Source organism: Hemiscyllium ocellatum, chromosome 32 (genome assembly GCF_020745735.1).
Source record: "Hemiscyllium ocellatum isolate sHemOce1 chromosome 32, sHemOce1.pat.X.cur, whole genome shotgun sequence".
NCBI classification, from domain to species: Eukaryota; Metazoa; Chordata; class Chondrichthyes; order Orectolobiformes; family Hemiscylliidae; genus Hemiscyllium; species Hemiscyllium ocellatum.
Genome location: NC_083432.1, coordinates 40,319,042 through 40,344,306, shown reverse-complemented (window position 1 = coordinate 40,344,306; position 25,265 = coordinate 40,319,042). Strand labels below are relative to the sequence as shown.

At 39.7% G+C, this 25,265-nt stretch overlaps 1 protein-coding gene across 1 annotated transcript in view; it reads left to right on the top strand.

The window, feature by feature from the left end:
- The first annotated feature begins 9,241 nt into the window (after positions 1–9,241).
- Positions 9,242–25,265, top strand: part of top2a (DNA topoisomerase II alpha) — a 58,849-nt gene continuing 42,825 nt past the window's right edge. Inside the window, exons 1-10 of the mRNA XM_060849056.1 lie at positions 9,242–9,427; positions 10,991–11,137; positions 11,735–11,825; positions 11,921–11,984; positions 13,467–13,612; positions 16,206–16,303; positions 19,665–19,877; positions 21,196–21,369; positions 23,536–23,637; positions 24,215–24,352. Of these exons, the coding sequence (XP_060705039.1) occupies positions 9,395–9,427; positions 10,991–11,137; positions 11,735–11,825; positions 11,921–11,984; positions 13,467–13,612; positions 16,206–16,303; positions 19,665–19,877; positions 21,196–21,369; positions 23,536–23,637; positions 24,215–24,352 (1,206 nt within the window). The 5' untranslated portion in view covers positions 9,242–9,394. The remainder of the gene's footprint in view (positions 9,428–10,990; positions 11,138–11,734; positions 11,826–11,920; positions 11,985–13,466; positions 13,613–16,205; positions 16,304–19,664; positions 19,878–21,195; positions 21,370–23,535; positions 23,638–24,214; positions 24,353–25,265) is intronic.

Genomic DNA, 25,265 nt, shown 5'->3' with positions numbered 1-25,265 from the left:
CAGAGACTTTGGAGTGCACATTTATAGCTCCTTGAAAGTAGGGTCATAGGGAGATAGTATCATGAAGGAGGTATTTGGTATGCTTTCCTTTATTGATCAGAGTATTGAGTACAGGTGTTGGGAGGTCATGTTGTGGCAGTGCAGGATATAGGTTAGGCCACTGTTGGAATATTGCATGCAATTCTGGTCTCCTTCCTATTGGAAGGATGTTGTGAAAGCTGAAAGGGTTCAGAAAAGATTGACAAGGGTGCTGCCAGGGTTGAAGGATTTGAGCTATAGGGAGAGATTGAGTAGGCTGGGACTGTTTTCCCTGGAGTGTCGGAGGCCGAGGGATGGCCACATAGAGGTTTATAAGATTGTGAGGGGCATGGATAGGGTAAATAGACAAGGTCTTTTCCCTGGGGTGGGGGAGTCCAGAACGAGAGGGCATAGGTGTAGGGTGAGAAGGGAAAGAAATAAAAAAGACTTATGGGGCAACTTTTTCACACACAGGGTGGTGCTTTTATGGAATGAACTGTCAGAGGAAGTGGTGGAAGCTAGTACAATTGCAACATTTAAAAGGCATTTGGATGGGTATATGAATAGGAAGGATTTAGAGAGATATGGGCCAGGTGCTGGCAAATGGGACTAGGTTATGTTGGGATATCTGGTCAGCATGGACAAGTTGGACTGAAGGGTCTGTTTCCATGCTGTATTTCTCAATGACTCTGAATAGGAGTGTCAGAGATTCTGCTCACACTGACAGCTGGTTTTGAGGGAGCTGGATCAGTGTCAAGGACTCTCCAAGTGTAAATAAAGGTTGACTTGGTGATGGGATAACAGCCTTTGAAGTTATTTCACCAACGATAACGTCATTATCTCCCCATCGTCTACTTGTTTGTCACGAATGTCAGGTTACCTACTTTTCAAAACAGCAGCCACTGTTTCCAACACTGGTTTGAAAACTGCTCAGTCTCGTTTCAGTCCACATGTCTTTTAACCTTGCTTTTTGAAGATATGTTCCTTATACAAATGTTCAATGCTTAAATCCTGAAATGAGATATGAAACTGAAATAATGGGCTAATGGGAGGCCTGTTATGAAAATATGTCAAGATCAAAAAAAAAATTCTCACATTGAGGAAAAAAATGAAGTAACTATCATCCATAGAGGCTGGTAAAAGAACTCAACAGCCTTTCTGCATCATCATGGCAGATCTCTGAATCACTTAGGGTATAATTGGCCAACTCAATGTTGTTCCTTGGAACACAGTAACACCTTATATTGTCACAGTGCTGCCAGATCACTTTGCTGCAGGGACAGGTACCATCTCATGCACCAGAATAGGGTACACCTCAGAGTTGTTTGCTTAGTTTCTTAGCACCATTTCATGCTTACTTGCATGATCAAAGCATCTCTGTCTTCCTGTTTGTGCTTTGCATTTAGGACTTAGACACTCACAATAGTTCTGTCTTGCATTTTCTTTCAGCGTGAACCCAAACCCAGATATAGAGTCATAGGGTTATAGAGATGTACACCATGGAAACAGACCCTTCGGTCCAACCCGTCCATGCCGACCAGATAACCCAACCCGATCTCGTCCCACCTGCCAGCACCTGGCCCATATCCCTCCAAACCCTTCCTATTCATATACCCATCCAGATGCTTTTTAAATGTTGCAATTGTACCAGCCTCCACCACATCCTCTGGCAGCTCATTCCATACACGTACCACCCTCTGCGTGAGAAGGTTGCCCCTTAGGTCTCTTTTATATCTTTCCCCTCTCACCCTAACCCTATGCCCTCTAGTTCTGGACTCCCCCACCTCAGGGAAAAGACTTTGTCTATTTATCCTATCCATGCTCCTCAATTCTGTAAACCTCTATAAGGTCACCCCTCAGCCTCCGATGCTCCAGGGAAAACAGCCCCAGCCTGTTCAGCATCTCTCTATAGCTCAAATCCTCAAACCCTGGCAACATCCTCATAGATAGTTTCTGAACCCTTTCAAGTTTTACAACATCTTTCCGATAGGAAGGAGACCAGAATTGCACACAATATTCCTACACTGGCCTAATTAATGTCCTGTACAGCCGCAACATGACCTCCCAACTCCTGTACTCAGTACTCGGACCAATAAAGGAAAGCATACCAAACACCTTCTTCACTATCCTATCTACCTGCAACTCCACTTGCAAGGAGCTATGAACCTGCAGTCCAAGGTCTCTTTGTTCAGCAACACTCCCTAGGACCTTACCATTAAGTCCTGCTAAGATTTGCTTCCCCAAAATACAGCACCTTGCATTTATCTGAATTAAACTCCATCTGCCACTTCTCAGCCCATTGGCCCATCTGGTCCAGATCCTGTTGTAATCTGAGGTAATCCTCTTCACTGTGTTGCTGGAAAAGCGCAGCAGGTCAGGCAGCATCCAAGGAGCAGGAGAATCGTGTTTCGGGCATGAGCCCTTCTTCAGGAGTTCTTCGGGCTCATGCCCGAAATGTCAATTCTCCTGCTCCTTGGATGCTGCCTGACCTGCTGCGCTTTTCCAGCAACACATTTTCAGCTCTGATCTCCAGCATCTGCAGTCCTCACTTTCTCCTCGAAGATTTTAACCCTCTTCACAGTCCACTACACCTCCAATTTTGGTGTCATCTGCAAACTGACTAATTGTACCTCTTATGCTTGCTTCCAAATCATTTATGTAAATGACAAAAAGTAGAGGGCCCAGCACCGATCCTAGTGGCACTTCACTGGTCACAGGCTTCCAGCCTGAAAAACAACCCTCCACCACCACCCTCTGTCTACTGCCTTTGAGCCACTTCTGTATCCAAATGGCTAGTTCTCCCTGTATTCCGTGAGATCTAACCTTGTTAATCAGTCTCCCATGGGGAACCTTGTCGAACACCTTACTGAAGTCCATATAGATCACATCTACTGCACTGCCCTCAATCGTTTTTGTTACTTCTTCAAAAAACTCAATCAAGTTTGTGAGACATGATTTCCCACGCACAAAGCCATGTTGACTATCCCAAGTCAGTCCTTGCCTTTCCAAATACATGTACATCCTGTCCCTCAGGATTCCCTCCAACAACTTGCCCACCACTGAGGTCAGGCTCACCGGTCTATAGTTCCCTGGCTTGTCTTTACCGCCCTTCTTAAACAGTGGCACCACGTTTGCTAACCTCCAGTCTTCCGGCACCTCACCTGTGACTATCGATAATACAAATATCTCAGCAGGAGGCCCAGCAATCACTTCTCAGCTTCCCACAGAGTTCTCAGGTACACCTGATCAGGTCCTGGGGATTTATCCACCTTTAGCTGTTTAAAGACATCCAACACCTCCTCTGTAATCTGGACATTTTGCAAGATGTCACCATCTAGTTCCCTACAGTCTATATCTTCCATATCCTTTTCCATAGTAAATACTGATGCAAAGTATTCATTTAGTATCTCCCCCATTTTCTGTGGCTCCACACAAAGGCCACCTTGCTGATCTTTGAGGGGCCCAATTCTCTCCCTAGCTACCCTTTTGTCCTTAATATATTTGTAAATACCCTTTGGATTCTCCTTAATTCTATTTGCCAAAGCTATCTCATGCCCCCGTTTTGCCCTCCTGATTTCCCTCTGAAGTATACTCCTACTGTCTTTATACTCTAAGGATTCACTCGATCTATCATGTCTATACTTGACATATGCTTCCTTCTTTTTCTTAACCAAACCCTCAATTTCTTTAGTCATCCAGCATTTCCTATATCTACCAGCCTTCCCTTTCACCCTTACAGGAATATTTTTTCTCTGGATTCTTGTTATCTCATTTCTGAAGGCTTCCCATTTTCTAGTCGTCCCTTTACCTGCAAACATCTGCCTCCAATCAGCTTTTGAAAGTTCTTGCCTAATACCGTCAAAATTGGCCTTTCTCCAATTTAGAACTTCAACTTTTAGATCTGGTCTATCCTTTTCCATCACTATTTTAAAACAAATAGAGTTATGGTCGCTGGCCCCAAAGTGCTCCCCCACTGACACCTCAGTCACTTGCTCTGCCTTATTTCCCAAGAGTAGGTCAAGTTTTGCACCTTCTCTAGTAGGTACATCCACATACTGAATCAGAAAATTGTCTTGTACACACTTAAGAAATTTCTCTCCATCTAAAGCTTTAACACTTTGGCAGTCCCAGTCGATGTTTGGAAAGTTAAAATCCCCTACCATAACTACCGTATTGTTCTTACAGATAGCCGAGATCTCCTTACACGTTTGTTTCACAATTTCCCTCTGACTATTGGGGGTTCTACAATGCAATCCCAATAAAGGTGATCATCCCTTTCTTATTTTTCAGTTCCATCCAAATAACTTCCCTGGATGTATTTCCAGGAATATCCTCCCTTAGCACAGCTGTAATGCTATCCCTTATCAAAAAGGCCACTCCCCCCTCCTCTCTTGCCTCCCTTTCTATCCTTCCTGTAGCATTTGTATCCTGGAACATTCAGCTGCCAGTCCTGCCCATCCCTGAGCCACGTTTCCATAATTGCTATGATATCCCAGTCCCATGTTGCTAACCATGCCCTGAGTTCATCTGCCTTCCCTGTTAAGCCACTTGCATTGAAATAAATGCAATTTAATTTATTAGTCCTACCTTGTCCCTGCCTGCCCTGACTGTTTGACTGACTTCTGTTCTCAGCTGTACCCATCTCAGATCGATCTCTTTCCTCACTATCTCCCTGGGTCCCATCCACGCACCTTACTAGTTTAACTCCTCCCAAGCAGTTCTAGCAAATTTCCCTGCCAGTATATTAGTCCCCTTCCAATTTTAGGTGCAATCCGTCCTTCTTGTACAGGTCACTTCTACCCCAAAAGAGATTACAACAATCCAAAAATGTGAATCCTTCTCCCATACACCAAATCCTCAGTCATACATTCATCTGCTCTATCCTCCTATTCCTGCCCTCACCAGCTCGTAGCAATGGGAGTAATCAAGATATTACTACCCTTGAGGACCTCCTTTTTAAATTTCTGCCTAACTCTCTATAATCTCCCTTCAAAATCTCAATCTTTTCCCTTCCAATGTCATTGGTTCCAACGTGGGCAATGACCTCCTGCTGGTCCCTCTCCCCTGTGAGAACATTCTGCACCCTCAGATATCCTCGATCCTGGCACCAGGGAAACAACACACCATTCTGCTTTTTCTCTGTTAGCCACAGAAACGTCTGTCTGTACCTCGGACTACAGAATCCCCTAACACAATTGATCTCTTGGAAGCCGATGTACCTCTTGTTGCATTAGAGACAGTCTCAATACCAGAAACCTGACTGTTCGTGCTACGTTCCCCTGAGAATCCATCATCCCCTATATTTTCCAAAACAGCATACTGGTTTGAAATGTGCATATCCACAAAAGACTCCTGCACTAGCTGCCTACCTCTCTTACTCTTCCTGGAGTTAACTCATCTACGCGACTGTATCGGAGACTTTCCCCCCTTCCTATAACTACCATCCATCACCTACTGGTGCTGTTGCAAATTCCCCATTGCTTCTATCTGTCTCTCGAACCAATCCACTTGATTGGATGAGATTCGCATCCAACAGCATTTGTGGCAGATAAAATCCACAGTAGCTCTTAAATTCCCATATCTGACAAGAAGTACATGTCACTGCAAAAGCCATTTTTGCTCCTTCACAATCTACAGACCCAGAAAATAACACCGTCTTATTCCTCTACAAACACTGCCCCAGGTTAAATTAATAGCTATGGCTTATATTTTAAGTTCAATCAAGAGACTTATCTCCAAAAAACATATAATCAAGAAAGAATCCACTATACTCACTACTGCAGCCTCTCTCTTGGACAGGCTTAAAACAACAATTAACTTATCTGATTCTATGTTGTGAACTTTGCCCAACTGTTCCTCTAAGATTAGTTGTGAAATTCACTGTTTGTTAATTTTCCCACATGCACTCTGATGTCCAGCGATACATGAACTCAAACAGCAAAGGTAGCAACTGTGCAGGTTTTTTCTCTCTCTCCTGCACTGTCCTCTCCATGTGCTTCCTTCGTCTGCTCTTCTCCCTTTAAAATGCTGTAGTTTTTTTTGTCCAGAGTTCCAAAACAATGCAACAGCATATAAAACAGTAATTGCTGCTCCTGGAATTCGAGGAAATCATCTCCAACACCTAACATACCTTAAAAAAACAAAGGAGCAGCTCTTCCAGCCAGAATTTTTCCCCGTCCTCCATCTTGGGTTACCCAGAAGATCCAGTTCAAATTCAGTGGATGTAGCTCTTGACCTCGGAGGTGCGCAGCTGAATTTTATCCCCACCAGAAAAGATTGGTGATGTGTCAGCTCTGTGGAGTTACTTGGAACGAACAGATTTCTGACAAATTTCTGTGCATCTCCCTGATTGAATTACCACTAGACTCCAGACTGTTTGCAGTGAACCTGAAGGATTGACTGTGTTTCAGGCCCATTCCCAATACTATAGTAATATGAAACACCTGACTGCTGCACAAGACTGACTAACCATGTCTAAACCTCAGGACTGAGATCAGATGTTGGCCTTGACTGACTGTGGTGTTTCTGGTTGACAACTGTCCCCCTTGACTGATGACCACTTGCCTTTGATTTTGACTTTGAGACATGGCTATTTGACTGAAACTCGTGCAATGTGCTTGCGCATTAGTTACTATCACATGCTGTAAGTGTGTCATTGACATAACAATTTTACTTTGCAATGTGTCTGCCCTTTGACTAATGAATACTGATCTTGAAATGGCTGTCAGTATTCATTAGTCAAAGGGCAGACACATTGCGAAGTAAAATTGTTACGTCAATGACACACTTACAGCATGTGATAGTAACTAATGCGCAAGCACACTGCACGAGTTTCAGTCAAATAGCCATGTCTCAAAGTCAAAATCAAAGGCAAGTGGTCATCAGTCAAGGGGGACAGTTGTCAACCAGAAACACCACAGTCAGTCAAGGCCAACATCTGATCTCAGTCCTGAAGTTTAGACATGGTTAGTCAATCGTGTGCAGCAGTCAGGGGTTTCATATCACAATGGTATTGGGAATGGGCCTGAAACAGTCAATCCTTCAAGTTCACTGCAAACGGTCTGGAGTTCAATGGTAATTCAATCAGGGAGATGCACAGAAATCTATTCACTCCACTTAACTCCTCAGAGCTGACACCTCACCAACTTTCTCTGGGGGAGATAAAATTTAGCTGCGCAACTCCGAGGCAAGAGCTACACCCACTGAATTTGAACTGGATCTCTACCACTGACCACCAGTAATACCAAGGATGGTCTTTATAAAAGACCGGCAATCTGTGAAGAGAAAGAAGAGTTAATGTTTCAAGTCCAATAACTTTTCTTCAAGAATGGTCAATGGACTTGAAATATTAACTACCAGAGGCTGAGGGGTAACCTTATAGAGATTTATAAAATCATGAAGGGAATTGACAGGGTGATTAGACTAGGTTTTTACCCTGGGGTGGTGTGGGATATAGGTAAAGAGTGTTTCTTCTGCAATCATAATTGTTTATGCAAGGTAAATGAACTCACACCAGTGTATAATTGTTTCAGCCAAGAGCTGACTTAACAAGAATGAAAACTATGTGAAGGAAATATATAATTGTTTTTGTATTAGCTAAAATGTGCATACAAGAATGAAATGTGCCTGCAAACAATGGTAGATGTTACAGACAAATAGATAAGGTGCTGTGAGGGGAGGGGGTGTAGGTCAAGCTAGATGTGCCTGTACAAACAGTTGCAAGCATCTGTTTCCCACTTCAGCAAAAACAAAAAAAAAAGACCACCATCAAAAGGTCATAAAGCTCAGTGTGAATAAATGATAAAAGGAAATATTGCTTTGATAAGCACAGAAACAGTTGGTAGTGAAGAAGGATAAATAACAATAAGACCACAGATGGAGGTGGCCAAACGGCCTTGTGAGGCCAGAGATAAACATTTTGTCACAGATCAGGCCGGATGAGTTCAGAGATGAACAGCCGGATTTAGATTAGAAACAGATGTAAACAGGGGAGGAGCAATGGGAGGAGGGAAAAGAAACAAATTACATAAATATTGTGTACTTGTTGAATTCAGTGTGTGCGTCCCTGCCTTGTGGACAGTGGACACAACATCCCTCTCACAAGAGCGTAATAAACAATACTACTGATTCAGATCTTGTCGCAGACTGAAATTATTGAAGTGAACGAGCTTCGTTTCTCACAGGTGGGGAGACCAAAACTAGAGGGCATGGATTTAAGGTGAGAGGAGAAAGATTTAAAAGGGACTTAAAAAGGGCAATTTTTTTTCACACAGGTGATGGTGCATGTACAAATTGAGCTGCCAGAGAAAGTGGTGGAGGCTGATACTTTTTAAATGTTATAATTGTATCTAGATGGGTATATTAATAGGAAGGGGTTAGAGAGATTTGGGCCACGTACTAGCAGATAGGACTAGATTAACTTAGAATATTTGGTCAGCATGGATGAGTTGAACCAAAGAGTCTATTTCCATGTTGTACAGCTCTATGACTCTGTTCTGTCTGCTCAGATGCTACCTGACCTGTGGAGTTTCTCCAGCAATACCCATTTCAGTGTGAGTCAGATCTCCAGCATCTGAAGTTCTTACAAAGAAATGCAGATGATGAAGATGTGAAAAACACCAAAACCTGAATCTGAGAGATGACAAACGAAAGCACAAAGTGCTGAACAAAACGCAGGAGGTCTGGCAGCATCTGTGGTGAGCTAACAGACTCAATGTTTCACATCCAGTGACCTTTCAAGACAACCAGTTCAGTTTTTTGTCCTTTTTTTTTGTCTAAGAAAGGTTTTGGCCTTTCTTGAGGCCAAAGAAAGAACTGAAATTGCTGGAGAAACTCAACAGGTTTGGCAGCATCTGGAGAGAGTTAATATTTCGAGTCCAGTGACCCTTCAGAACATATATTACTGAAGATAGTAAAATCTGAAACAGAAACAAGCTACTGAAGAGCCTCAACAGATCTGGCAGCATCTAACGAGAGAGAAACACAGCTAATATTTCCAGTCCAGTACCTACTCCAGAGCTTGATGTTCCGTTAGCAAACATGGTGACGTCGATAACAAACTACAACCCCCATACAGCACTGCGAGGCAGTGACACCACTTCCTTCCAAGAGACACCCAATCAAATTTAAATATACTGACCGGCGGCATTTGGATTGGCCGACTCATTGGCGGGCTGCAATGCGATTGGTGAGATTTGTATTTCATTTGAGGGATCAGGCGCGAGCAGCGAGCGTTAGTCTGAGGGCGATTGGAGCCGTGGAGAGGTGTCTTCACAATTGTTCGACTAAAAGCACGCATATATATATACACAAACAGAGAAAATAATACCGTTTTTCTGTTCGTTATTAGCCGCTGTTAAGACTCTCGTTCGAAACCATGGCGTCCGATCTTGCATCGAGTCCCTTAAGAGTGAGTAAAGGCTTTTTGTTTTCCCTCCAAACATTTAATCGTTCGCTTCAATCAAATTCGTCCCGCCTGCCCAAATAAAGTCAGAGTTTTAAAAGTAAAAGTAATGAAATCGGATGGTGTGCGAGGCCCCTGGTGAGAGTGGCTGATTTCGATTTTAAAATGCACGAACATTATTGCAATTGGGGTGGAGGAGGGGTTAACATGCGGGATTGTGTTTAAAATGTACAGTTTTATTTGTAGAAAATCTAAATCTAACTTTTACCTCGAGGGAAGAGATCGAGAGAGCAGTCCTTTTTGTTTTGGAAAAGGAAGTAATTATCTGCAAAGCCTCTTGTTTTGTTGCATTCCACCCCCAGTTGAAGACGCCAGCCACTTTTTAACTGGCAAAACATATCAGGAAGGAAAAGAGTTGAAACCACTACCGAGGAAGATTGACCAGAGTTTTCTTTTGGAGAAGGAACATATCAGAAAGAAAAGAAATTGATACAAGTTGCCGGGGAAGATTAACCAGAGTTATTTTATTTGGAGAAAAGTCTAATTTAGTGTAGAGACAGTTGAATGGGACGGATATCATAGAGGTGCTCAACTTTATGTTAAGATTTTTCTTTAGATAGGTGTTGATAAACTTCTTAAAATCCATTTCATAAGGCCTATCTTTCTTTTATTTTGACAAGAACCAGGTCTAGAGGTGTGCAAGAGCTATCTCACCTGATTATTAACATGACCTGCACACTACATGATTGGCTGCAATTGGGAAGTGATGCCTTATGCACCTCTGGACCTGATTCTTTCTTCATTATGATAGAATAATATTTTTCCTGGGGTTTGCATTGCAACAGGAGGGGCTTTTACCAGTCGGGAAGGAATCTAGGTATTTAACACGTGATAACATCTAATATTGAGTGGCTATTTCAAAGTCCAGAGAAAATAGAATGTTTTGACAGAACAGTTGCTATTCCTAAGTTTTCAGTAAAACATACTGATGTGTGGTTTTTGTACGCTGTCCACAGACGTATGGAACCCCCTCACGGGTATATAATTAAAGATTGATCCATGAAAGCTTAATTTGTATTTGGAGGGAGGACTTTGAGCTGTGGTAGCATTTTGGATGAAAATCCATTTGCCTGGCATGAGGGCACTTTGGGATTACTGTTTAGTGACACTGCCTTCTATATGTTTGATTGGTGCTAATTACCCAAAATAAATTGTCCAGCAATATTGTAGTATTTTGGTTCTTGGTGATGGTTACTTTGACAAATGGCTTAGAACTTACCCATGTGATGGCATATGGTCCATTAATTATTGCCATATATCAATTTGTTGTATGTTTTGCATAGGATGAAACATCAGTTTGGGGGAGGGGTTGTTCTTTAGATCTATACACCTCGTATGTGGATCAAATTAATGCCAACAACACACAAGTTTGACTCTGTACTGGCTGCGATAGACTACCCTTAGAACAATGATCGTGTCAATATGTTATAATTCCACCATTAGTCACAAAGAACGCAGAAGAAAAAGAATAAAAATAATATTCTTAATTTTATTTTCACCTTCAAACAGCCTTTGTTTCCCAATCAAATAAGTAAGTTGAAGAAAGGTGATGATCGCCGATTGTCTGTTGAAAGAATCTATCAGAAAAAAACACAGTTAGAGCATATTTTGCTACGCCCTGACAGTTACATTGGCTCTGTGGAACCAGTTTCACAAGTAAGTATTGATTTTTGCATTGTGGAAATAGAATGTTAATCTAAAGTTTTAATGAAATGTCGGATTGAACTCAGAATACTAACTCCATTTCTGTCACTGTAGACAGACCTGACTGAGTTTCTCAAGCATTTTCTGTTTTTATTTCTGATTTCCAGCATCCAGTGTCTTGTTTTTATTTGAGTGATAATCTATACTTGTTTTTTGTAAAGAAAACAGTTTATGGTTAAAACAAAAAATGCTGACGTTCACACTGGAGAGAGCAAGCTGACGTTTCAAGTTTAATTGACTCTTCATCTTACATAAGTCTATTTTTCATAACTGTCAGGGTGTGAACTAATATACTACAGAGATTATTTATGAGCATGACTGTATGAAACTTAGCTTCACTAGGAAATAGATTTTTGTTTTGCATCCCTAATCCAGATTGAGGCTAGTTGTATAACCCCCACTACTGCAGGTTCTTTTAATGTTATTGAAAATGCAACAGTGGGGATTTTCATTCCCCTGAAGTTTGCTGATGAAACCACAAAACCTATCTGAGAAAATTACTGTGTGCGATCTTCAATTACATCAAAATGTAATCTGTCTATTTTATAGCAAATGTGGGTGTTTGATGAAGAAGTTGGCCTAAATTGCAGAGAAGTGACTTTTGTTCCTGGTTTGTACAAAATATTTGATGAAATTCTAGGTATGTGGAAAAAAAATTCTGAAATAATCATAACACATTTTGAAATGAGAGTATAAATTACATTGTTCAATCAATTCTCATTTTTTAAATTACAGTGAATGCAGCAGATAACAAGCAGAGGGATAAAAACATGTCGTGCATCAAAATCAATATTGATCCGTAAGTGTTTTTAAAATCAATTCAGAAACTTTAGTGGATTCCGAAACATTTTGGAACAGGAAATCGATCTTTATAAGTGAATTTTCAAGACATAAAATTCAGGATTTAAAGCTAGTTAAACATACAATGAGACTTTTAAACTGATCCCATTGTGTAAGTGAATCATGTAACATTATGTTAAAAGATTATATACTGTGCAATCATATTTCTAAGGTTAATTTCAGCTAGAGCTGGTGATATCTTGTAAGAAAAAGACAGATATACTTTTTATTCAATGTTTACTGTAAATATGATTAATGCAAATGGCCACCAGTGCAGTCAGTGAGCATTGCTTGATGAGCTCTGAACTGTTGGCATTTTTCTGACTTGTAATCTGACAAAACAGCAACCACAACTTTGGGATGAGTATGAAAACTTTATTTTTACTGTCTAATGACCAAAGCGCAGGAAGGAATACAGTATCTGTATATATTTTAGCCTTACCAAATTTCCTTCATGTTATATTTGTATTATTACATTACCACCCCAAACATCAGAAGAATCTGAAGATCAATATGGTCAGTCTTTGAACTATTAATAATCCAAATTTAACAATTAATCCAAAGCCAGATCAATGCCAAACTGTTTAAAGTAGCTCCACTACTGCCAACGTCAACATCAGAAGTAAGCCCAGTTCATTCACCACAAATTAATATGTTGCTAAAGCTTGACAGTGTTTGATGGCAAGCAAACTTATCTCTCCTGTAAACTAAAGTTTCTAAAATTGAATGGTTTTAATACATTCTGGGAGAGAATTAGAATGAATGAATTATCAATAGCTAATGTGAAATCCTCGTGCACAGTACACGTAATTAGTTAAGGCATGCAGATCAAGAAAAATTAGGATTGTAATTTTTATGCTATTCGTCAATTCCAATTTGGGTTCCACTCGACCACTATACAGAGAACCTGTTGAGGTTAAGGGCACCATGTTGCCCATACCAAATTGAGAAGGTGGTGAGCTACCTTCTTGAACTGCAGCAGTCCATGTTTTATCAGTACACCCCCAGAGGTTCAAGGCTATTGTGACATAAGTATAGAGCACAATGAATGTGGCTTGGGGTTGGCTTTGCAGATGATTGTGCTCCCTACATCTGCTGCCTTTGTCTGTTTAGGTGGTAGAGATCACATTTGGAAGGTACTGTTGAAAGAGATTTAACAAATTGCTGTCGTGCATTTGCAGGTTGTAAACGATGCTACTACCACTCTCCAGCTGATATAGGGAGTGGCTGTTTCAGATGATGAATGGGATATGCTGAAGCTTGTGCTGCAGTATGGATATTAGATGAGTTAGTGTTGATAACATTGCTACTGCTTTCATTTGGACAACTGGAGTTGTTCTATCACACTGCTGACTTATGCCTTGTGGATTGTGAATGGGATTTAAGGAGTCAGAAAGTGAGTTAACATGATAGTAAAATTATGTTTTTTATTCTTCCTCAGTGAAAACAACACTGTAACCGTCTGGAACAATGGAAAGGGAATTCCTGTTGTGGAGCATAAAATAGAGAAGGTTTTTGTTCCGAATCTAATTTTTGGCCAGTTACTGACCTCCAGCAACTATGATGATGATCAGAAGAAAGTTACTGGTGTGTGTGTTATTCACTATTATTCGGAATTCATCTATTTAAAAGAATGAGCTATAAACAATTCCCTGATTTTAGAATCTTGCCGAAAGGTAAAATACTTTGTGTGTGACATTGAACTCAAGAAGAATTTAATTTTGTTGTTTCACGTTACAAATTAAAGTAAGAATGACTATTTGTGCATCGGATCCTGGGTGCTAGATGCATCTTTGTAACAGGGATTCTGGAATTTAAAAGGTTTTAATCGAATTGTAAAATTTATGAATCAGCAAAGTTGCAATCAAGAAGTTATTTTAAAATGTCCAACCACGTAACTTCATAATGAGTCAATAGAAATAAGGAGAAAGTGAGGACTGCAGATGCTGGAGACCAGAATTGAAAAGTTTGGTGCTGGAAAAGCGCAGCAGGTCAGGCAGCATCCGAGGCGCAGGAGAATCGACGTTTTGGGCATAAGCCCTTCTTCAGGATTCCTGAAACATCGATTCTCCTGCTCCTCAGATGCTGCCTGGCCTGCTGCGCTTTTCCAGCACCACACTTTTCAACAATAGAAATAAGTACAAGACTCAATGATCTTCAGCTCCAAGTCCAGATTTCTGGAATTTCAGAGTACCTAATTTGGAAACTTTCTATCCTATAGTTGATATCCCATTATAGATTAGATTCCTTACAGTATGGAAACAGGCCCTTCGGTCCAACAAGGGAAGAGTAATTGCTAGGAGAAAGTGAGGTCTGCAGATGCTGGAGATCAGAGCTGAAAATGTGTTGTCCAGCATCTGCAGACCTCACTTTCTCCTCGAAGATTTTAACCTACTGCGAATCCTCTTGCAAGAATGCCTTCCTTGAAGAAGCTCTCTTCCTCCCTCTACAAGGATTTCAGTGAGTCCCTCCAGCAACACATTTTCAGCCTGCTGCGCTTTTCCAGCAACACATTTTCAGCTCTGATCTCCAGCATCTGCAGACCTCACTTTCTCCTCGAAGATTTTAACCTACTGCGAATCCTCTTGCAAGGATGCCTTCCTTGAAGAAGCTCTCTTCCTCCCTCTACAAGGATTTCAGTGAGTCCCTCTGCTGCGCTTTTCCAGCAACACATTTTCAGCAAGAGTAATTGCTACTTTATATTTATCCCTGACTTGGCAGTTTAGCATGGACAATTCACCTAACCTGCATATCTTTTGGACTGTGGGAGGAAAGCGGAGCACCTGGAGGAAACCCACGCAGATTTAGGGGAACTCCACACAGACAATTGCCCAAGGTGGAAATCAAACCCAGGTCCCTGTTGCTGTGAGGCTGCAGTGCTAACCACTGAGCCACCATGCTACCCCTATAAACCTCTTATAGGGGTGGAAAAGAAGGAAGGAAGTCAGCATCCCACAATTGAGCACATTTATATTCCATGGCATTAATTGCCTCTGGCATTTTATATTAACGAATCAATATTAAGTGAGTCCTGATAAAAAGGTGTGGATCACTGTGCCTCAATGCTCTGACATATTTGTTAAATTAAATTCATAGACCCTGCTCTGATTTATAATGCACATTTCAGCTTTACCTTTAAAATGATTTGCAAAGGAGCAAATGTGGTGAAAATAAATGTTTCCACACAGTGAGTAGTTAGGGTATGGAGTACATTCTTTGAAAGTGTGGTGGCAATAGGTTTTAATTGAGACATTCAAGAGGTCATTGATGATTTCTTGGATGAAAATAATGTGCAAAGTATGGGTGGAAGCAGGAAATGGGCAGTAGGTAATGTCCATTTGCAGATACAATGGGCTGAATAGTCTATTGCACTATAACACCTCTATAATTGTGCCATGTGATTTCTATTTAAATAGTTAAACCCATGGAAGTCTGAGAAGTAGATTTGGTTGAAGTATAGAAGTTTCGTTTATAGTTTGAGGAGTTGAGCAAATCAATATAAATGTAGATTAGATTAGACTTACAGTGTGGAAACAGGCCCTTCGGCCCAACAAGTCCACACCGACCCGCCGAAGCGCAACCCACCCATACCCCTACATTTACCCCTTACCTAACACTATGGGCAATTTAGCTTGGCCAATTCACCTGACCCGCACATCTTTGTGACTGTGGGAGGAAACCGGAGCACCCGGAGGAAACCCACGCAGACACGGGGAGAACGTGCAAACTCCACACAGTCAGTCGCCTGAGTCGGGAATTGAACCCGGGTCTACAGGCGCTGTGAGGCAGCAGTGCTAACCACTGTGCCACCGTGCCGCCCAACATAGGTTTATGTTCCATGGGTTTAACTATGTAGTGACATCACTTAAGGATAGGTATAAATACAAAACGATAAGTCCACTTGAGCAATTTTGGTGTAAATGTATCAAAGCCTATGACAATATATGTAATGGAAGTAAGATTTTGCAAACAAATACTCATTTTCAAAGATAATCTTAATATATCTAGATAAAGCTTTATTTTTTTCAGTGTTTTAGTTCTCAATAATACATGGAATCACTGTCACTAATTCAGGTGATGTATAAAGCTTCAGTGTATAATTCACAAATTTGATGCCATCACCTTTTACTGTTTAATCTGTTACTGAACAAGAGAATTACCTTTGTTTATTTTTTTGCAGGTGGCCGAAATGGTTATGGTGCAAAACTCTGCAATATTTTCAGCACCAAGTTTACAGTGGAAACTGCTTGCAGGGAGTACAAGAAATCCTTCAAACAGGTGCATTGAATAGAAAACTCTGGATTAAAAGAAGTCTATTTGGTCTAACTTAATTTATAGAGACTCTAATATTATTTAACAATTATTAGAATTAAGTTATAATTATTAGCTGAGTTCTTTCGTTTCTTTCTGACTGCGCAGGCCTCTGAAGTTCACATACAGCAGCGATTTCCATCACTGCTGATTACTTGTTCACCATGCACCTAGTGAAATGCTTACCCAATTATCCCTTAATTAAGATATACCCATTACCAGCTCCCTAGCTCTAGTTTGTCGCCGACATCTGTGCCAGTCCTTAGATGATAATATATTTCTTTCATTCACCTTTTTCAAATAATAGTAATATGAGTGAAAATAATGAAAAATGCAAACAATACAAAGTGATAACATATTTTCAGCATGACAACATTTTATATTCCTGCTTTTTTTGTGTTTTCATTAGACTTCTAAATGTCTTTTTTCCAATCCTGCTTCTTTGTAAGTCAAGTAAGTAGTTAACTGCTACTATTCATCCATTTCAATTTGGAGATTTCTCCCTTTTCCAGCATGTGCTTTAAAACTACTACCTTGATCTTTTGTATTATCTAATCCATTCACACATTTTGTTGAATGTATGTTTTCTCATATTGACTTATTATTGCAGCACTCTGAATATTGCTGCTGAATCCCCGTTAGAATTTCCTACAATGTTTTTTGCAAACAAGTTTCTACTGCCTAACAAGAGCAAGAGTTTTTGCTGCTAAGGTATTTTTTTACTCCTTTTCTGATAACATCCCAAGCTAAAACGCAACATTTATATTGCTCTCCCAAAAGAAAGATTATAAACCCTTTGCACTTGAGATCCTTCACAGTTTTCATAAGAAGCTTCACTAAAAGCAACAAGTTTATGTTCCTGGCGTCTCCCAATAATGTAAGTTTCAAAATGTAATGCTCCGTTTTGAATTTTTGCATTCTATTGTTTGCTCAAATAATATGTTCCACCAGAGCTCCTGTCAGAACAGATGATAATTTATAGTTTGGCTGATATGCAAAAAGTTTATGAACCATTTTGCTTATCACGGCATATTTGCTTTCACATACACCTTTGTCAAAAGGATTTTATGTTACTGTATTCCTAACTATTACTTTCAAGTTTGCAGACTTTTCTCTTATTTCATCATTAGCACATTCCATCAACCCTCCTATTATCAGTGAGAAAGTTTGCTGGTGGTCCAAGACCAGTCCTTACCTACTTTTTCATTAATTTATGCACAATTATTTCTTAACTGTATTATTTTCAACTGACCAATCTGGTTAGCAAATCCACAAACGTAAAATGATTTTTTTTTTCCTTTAGCCTTTGCCTTTAGATTCATAGTCACCACTTTATTGAAATCTCACTAATAACAGACATTCTGAAGGCCATAACATTGTCCTTTGGTATACCTTTCAAATCTCACATCTATCACTTGCCTATTCTGTAAGCTTGTTGTACCATCCATCCCCTAGTCCTGCGTCCTTTACAAAAGATTTGATCTTTTGGAGGATGGAAGGGCAATTTGCCTGTAGATTTTGTACAATTAACTTGTTGTCTTCTAAATTTCTGTCCTCTAATGTTAGTGATACCTCTTAATTCACCACTGAAGAAATTAACATTCCAATAAAGGAATATAACAATGTCCTGATTGTGTAAATTGCAAATTTTCAGATCTTACAAATACAATAGCTTCGTCTTCTATATCAAATCTATATTCATTTTCTTCGTTGATAGTCTCCTTAATAACAATGGTATTTCACTAGATATTGCAACTGGTGTTAAAATGAGTAATTCTATCTGTTTTGTTTTAAGAAAGATTTTATTATGTTGTGATCCCAAAATCCAAAACTGGTGCAATTCGCAAGTTCCTTAACATTGTTCTGATCTTTATTACTCTAAGTCAAGGTAGCATTTTGGCTAGTTAATTCCACACACAGTAGTTGTGCATCTGCTATTTAATATGGCAGAATCTTACAATTCTGCCAACATATTCATCAGTGACTTGAAACTTGTGATAATACAGTCCCTTCTCTTTGACTCATATCTCTATCTTCTTCCAAATCCTCTTTTTATTTGTGTTTAGTTTTGAATACTTCTCTCTGGAACTTTTGTCTTTCTATATCTATCAGCAGTTAGTAAACCATCTTTTTTATAAACTTAATCCATGAAAGTTAATAATTTGACAAAACCATCATCCAAGTTTTCTCATCAGTTTCTGGTCCTAAAAAAATGCTTTGCTTCTTATCCTGTTTTTGAATGGTAGTGAAAGTACAAAAGACATAGTAAGTTTTCCTCTTAGTGAAGAACTAACACGGGTCCACATGGTCACTTTAGAAAATACAGGTGGTTAATCATACCCCAGTAATTTAGATTTTGACTCATTCATCTCTGAAGTTTTCTCCAAGTCACTCTTGGCTAGACTAAACTTTGATTTACAGCTAATTGTTCTCTGTTACCAATGTTAAACACCAGATACTGATTATATAGTAGTCTGGGCATACAATTTTCAAATAGCACAAAACTCGAGCAACACTTGTTCCCTAGATACCTCCCATCAAGTGCTCTCACTATTTCAAAGAACAGTACAGCACAGGAATGGACCCTTCGGCCCACAATGTTGTCCTGAACATGATGCCAAATTAAACTTCTGCCTGACCTTGGTCCATATCCCTCCATTCCTTACATTTTCATGTGTATGTCGAAAAGTCCCTTAAATGACCCTTTTGTATCTGATTCCACCATCATCCCTGGCAGCTGCTTTCAGACTCCTACCACTCTGTGTAAAAACAAAACTTGCCCCTCAAATCTCCCTAACTATGCATCTCATAATGTTACAGACTTCTATCAAGTCTCCCCTCAGCCTTCGCCACTCCAGAGAAAATCCAAGTTTTTCAACCCCCTAATCCAGGCATCATCCTGGTAAACCCCTTCTGTCCCCTCTCCAAAGGCTCCACATTCTGTCTGTAATGTGGCGACCAGAATTGAGTACAATCCTCAGTGTGATCTAACCAAAGTCTTATAAAGCTGCATATAATCGTCAAAAGTGAGGACTGCATATGCTGGAGATCTAAGTCAACATGTGTAGCGCTGAAAATAGCAGTATCCGTGGAGGCAGGAGAGTCGACAATTTAGGCATAAGCCCATTCAATAATCGTCACCTGTTTCCTAGTTGCATTTATTCTTGGGAATCCCAGTCTGTACTATGTGTTATTATCATATTTGCTTCAGGTAAGTTCTTACTTAGAATCTTTTAGACTTTTATCTAAAATCTTGTAAAATTATAAGAGGACATTAAGTTTATTCATGATCGTTTTTCTTAAATTTTACTGTGCTTTTGATCTGCAGACTTGGACAAACAATATGGGAGATGCAAAAGAAGCTAAAATCAAGTCCTTTGACGGCGATGACTACACTTGTATCACTTTTCAACCCGATCTTCCTAAATTCAAAATGCAGACACTTGATAAAGATATTGTGGCGATAATGTCACGACGAGCATATGATATTGCTGGGACTTGTAAAGGAGTCAAAGTGTTTCTAAATGGCAAGAAATTACCTGTACGTTTTAAGTAATAATTTTGCAGTTATTTAAGCTTTTTGGGGGCTGGGGGAGCAAAATATAGCTGAATGCTGCAGCATTTTTAAGAATAGCAAGTTAGCTTCTTATTTTAATTTGGTTTTAAAACTTAAATAGCTATTTACTTTTGTTTTAATGTTGAATATTATATAATGACATAGTTAAAATATTTACTTTATGTATTTAGCAAAAAGTTAAAGTACATCAATGTTGCTGCTGCTCATTTTGAATGTTCAAAAGAAATATCCATTTGTGTATTCAGGTTATGATCCCAGATAAGTTTTTGTACGCTTCATATTTGGTCTGTATTAGTAATTCTTGGGCAAAGCGGATAGATGGTGTGCTCCTTGGCCCCTGGCCTTCACCTCCTACCCCACCACTACCAGCACCAAGATGACCCATTGAATAGATTTCTGTTGCATGTAATATTGCAATTTCCTTCTTCTGTCCTCAGGTTTCAATCAAGGGTAAGGAAGGTTTCATGTATAATTTCTAAGAGCTTCAATTTAAATGCACTTAAACAGAATTGAGCAGTAAATTAGATCATTATTTGGTTTTCACAGTCGGTGGTGAGGCAACTATGTCTGCCAATAACCTTAAAGGAATCTACCTACAAAAGTCTTGTAATCTCTGGTGTGATTTTCCCTTTCTGATATGAGTTTGAAACTGGTGTCCAGCCAAGTCAGTCTTCAGGAGCCCAGCAGTCAAGTTATTAAACAGAGTAAATAGCCAATTACAATGAAGTGTTCTGAATGGCTCCAAACCGGAAGAAAGTGCACTGCTTATCCTTCAATGTTTAATTCAATTTTAGAATGAAGTAAGGATTGGAGATTCAAATGAGATCATTGCAGCTTCATAACATTGTAAAATCTTAAAATATATTTAAAACTATGTAGAATTATTGATTATTTTAGAGAAATTTGACATTCCACAAATATCGAGTTCGTTTTTTAATGACCAGAAGGTTTTTCCAGCAAAGCAGTGTTGAACACAGTTACACGACATGCAGTAATTGATTTTTTCAAGTGTTTTGGCAATTGACTAATAATGTAAAAGGAAAGTTCTAATCAATTCGGTTATTTCTAATTGCTTGCAGGTTAGGGATACTTCACTTCCCCTTTGAAGAAATGTACAATCATGGATAGCAACTTTCACAGTTCTGCATTTAACTGCATGTGTGGACTTGAAGTGTCAGTTTCAGAGGAGTAATGTTGGGGAGCACTGTCAGTTTCACCATCATAATGCTGCAAAATCTTGGCCATTGTTCAAAATTGATAACTTTTATCTTTCTGTTTATAGGTTTCTGGATTCCGTAGCTATGTGGATCTTTACGTAAAAGATAAAGTGGATGAAACAGGTAGCCCACTTAAAATAATCCATGAAGTTGTAAATGAACGGTGGGAAGTCTGTGTGACTATGAGTGAGAAAGGCTTCCAACAGATAAGCTTTGCAAACAGCATTGCTACCACAAAGGTAAGCTTTTTCTTTTTAATAATTATAGAGGTGTTTGGTCACATATATTTGTCTTGGAGAGCATCACTTGAAAGAAAATAGTTATTTTGATGGATTGACTACATTATTCAGGGTAGCTGAATTACACAGGCTATAAAGATCCATGGTTCAATAATGTGTGCATTGAGTGATCTTAACCATGGCAATGTTTTAGCTGCCATGCAAAAGCAGTATTTAGAGAGCAGATTTTCAGGGAACAGGAAGTTTAGGTTGGGGGTTGCAAGGAGCATAGAATTAGCAGATTTCTCCTTTGTCCATTCTCGTAAAATTAAATACCTGCCTGGCTTGCATATTTGGTGATAAATGGAGTAAGCGTTGCAGAGTTGCAGTCCTTAAAAAATACCAAGTAGACAGCAGAAATTCTCATAATTTGAAGCTTCTAAAACAAAATTGGCGATCTATAATCTTAGCTGTTGTGAATGGAACATTTGTCTGGACTGAAGATGATCACCTGTCCTTTTTTTCATTCACGGGATTTGGGCTGTCACTGGTCAGACCAGATAAGGATGGCAGTTTCCTTCCCTAAGGACATGATTGAACCAAATGAGTTTTCCAACAATCAATAATATGTTAATGGTTATCATTATACTTTTAGTTCCAGCTTTTATTGAATTCAAATCCCACCATCTGTCATGGAATGATTTAAACCCAGGTCCCCAGGGCATTACCTGTGTTTCAATAGTCCAGTAATAATAAGACTAGGGCATCATCTCCAATTGGTACTTCTGACATTGTAAAGGAAATAGGTAAAAACGAGGACTGCAAATGCTGGAAACCAGATTCTAGATTAGAGTGGTACTGGAAAAGCACAGCAGTTCAGGCAGCATCCGAGGAGCGGGAAAATCGAAGGTTCAGGCAAAAGCCCTTCATCAGGCATAGAGGCAGAGTGCCTGCAGGGTGGAGAGATAAATGAGAGGGGGGTGGGGTGGGGAGAAAGTAGCATGGAGTACAATGGGGGTGGGGGATGGAGGTGATAGGTCAGGGAGGAGGGTGGGGGAAGGTAGCAGAGAATACAATGGGTGAATGGGGGTGGGATGAAGGTGATAGGTCAGAGAGGAGGGCGCTTATTTATTGTAACCATCCACTAATATCATTTATTGTAATATCCACCAATATCATTTATTGTATCTGTTGCTCCCGATGCGGTCTCCTCTACATTGGAGAGACTGGACGCTTTCTAGCAAAGCGCTTTAGGGAACATCTCTGGGACACCCGCACCAATCAACCACCGTCCTGTGGCCCAACATTTCAACTCCTCCTCCCACTCAGCCAAGGACATGGAGGTCCTGGGCCTCCTTCACTGCCGCTCCCTCATCACCCGATGCTTGGAGGAAGAACGCCTCATCTTCGCTTCAGAACACTTCAATCCCAGGGCATCAATGTGGACTTCACCAGTTTCCTCATTTCCCCTTCCCCCACCTCACCCCCATTCCAAACTTCCAGCTCAGCACTGTCCCCGTGACTTGTCCTACCTGCCTATCTTCCTTTCTACCTATCCACTCCACCCTCCTCCCTGACCTATCACCTCCATCCCCATTGTACTCTATGCTACTTTCTCCCCACCCTCACCCTCCTCTCAATTATCTCTCCACCCTGCAGGCACTCTGCCTCTATTCCTGATGAAGGGCTTTTGCCCAAAACATCAATTTTCCTGCTCCTCAGATGCTGCCTGAACTGCTGTACTTCTCCAGCACCACTCTAATATAGAAACTGTAAAGAAAATGACTAATCAATCTGTAACGCACATAATGAAAGTGATGTTGTGTATTGAACTGGGCAGTAAAATACCCATTGATAACAAAACCTTGCATTTACAAGCACCTGTTAACGTACAAAAATTGACGATGTGTTTCTCAAAAAGCGTTGTAGCATAAATCATCATTGAACCAAAGGAATTGCTGATGTAACCTAAGTATAGTTACTAAAAGCTTTGTTGAAAATTTGAGATTTGAACAGGTTTGTAAGGTATTTGTTAATGTAAGGTGATTGAGCAAATAATTTCAAAGGTTGTCAACAAGACTGCTAAAGTCACTGTTACTAAGAGTAAACCCACTGGAGTTGCAAAGCTAGTTGTCATTTGTTTCAGTTGAAATATTTTGATGCTTGTGTGACACTGTCTTTCTCCAGGGTGGAAGACATGTTGACTATGTCACTGACCAATTAGTGAATAAACTAATTGAAGTTGTCAAGAAGAAAAATAAAGGAGGTGTTGCAGTGAAGCCATTTCAGGTAAGTTTTGTAGAAAATGGACTTTAACAGTGTGACATTCTGAAAATGAAACTCATCTTTTTGATGTAATTAACTGACTCTAATGCAGTAGAAGATGGATTTTTATTTGAGAGAAGTTGTAGAATCCAGTTTTGTTTTGCATTTTCCTGTGGATTTTTTCAAATATTGACCTGAGAGATCTTCTCTATGAATGGAGTATTAAAGATAGACCACCAAAAATCTAATAATTTCCCAGTTCACTTATGTCCTCAGATTTACTTGTGATACAAAAATATCATCTACTCCACTCCACTTTTGAAAATAGGTAGACATCAAAGGAAATTGTAGTGAACTTGAGATGTGTTTTCAATTTGACTTTTTCTAATATTTGTCATCTGATTGTCTGAATTTAAATTTGAATTCATATGAATTTGTCTAAAGGTGGATTTGTTGATACAGAAAACACATTTCTTCAATCCCTTCCTTGTTAAAATTTCTGTATAATGTTGTGCTTTTCAGTTTATGACTGCAAGCATTCGATTATTCTGTGTTGTCTATTTTTTATATGTCTAACTTTGTAAGTTCAAATCTGTGACAGGTCAAGAACCATCTTTGGGTCTTTGTGAACAGTTTGATTGAGAACCCAACTTTTGACTCCCAGACCAAAGAAAATATGACCCTTCAAGCAAAGAGCTTTGGATCCCAATGTGTGTTATCAGAGAAATTTATCAAAGCGGTACGTTTGACTTTGACTTTTTGTTTTGAGTTCTGGTGATTCAGTCTGAGTAATGTGCAGCAATTTTGTAATCATTGAAATTACACCGTAGAAACCATTTGATTCTTTGTGTCTGTGCCAGTGTTGATCTTTAACTAGTTTATCCAGTTTAAATCCTGTTCTTTCCTTGTTTCCTTTATATAGCATTACTTTCAAAGTATTACCCAGTTACATTGAGAATAGTAAAATCACCGATCATTGTGCTAAAGTATTCTAAGTTCTGAGTACACTGAAAAAGATTTTCTAACTCTGGATATCTTAGGTCTCATTCTGGGCTTGTCTGGTGAATCAACGATGTTTTATCTGTTGCAGTGTGCAAAATTGTTTATGTGCTCTGATGGAAAAGCACAGAGGCTCAGTGGTTAAAACTGCTGCCTCACAGTGTTACAGACCCCAGTTCAATTCCATCTTCAGGTGACTGTGTGGAGTTTGCGCAATTTCCCCATTCCTATTGGTGCTCCAGTTTCCTCCTGCAGTCCAAAGATGTGCAGGTTAGGTGGATTGACTGTACTAAATTGCCCATTGTGTGCAGGCCAGGTGGATTAGTCATGGGAAATGCAGGGACAGGGTAGGAGGGTGGATTTGGGTGGGCTGCTCTTAGAGGGTCACTGTAGACTCAGTGGGCTGAATCACCTGTTTCTACACTGTAAGGATTCTATCCTATGATACCTGTAAATTTCTCATTTGCGTTTTATGACTTTTTAAAATCTGTATTTGCCTTTAAAGCTGCATCTACCCTTGTCCATCTCTATTCTTGCAGTAAATTAGAAATTTTATCCCTTTTGGCTTACTTATGTCACTGTTTTCCCCAAAATATATTTACAATTTTGCTACATCTGTTTCTTACCCATCTGCTATTCAAAATCATCTGTTA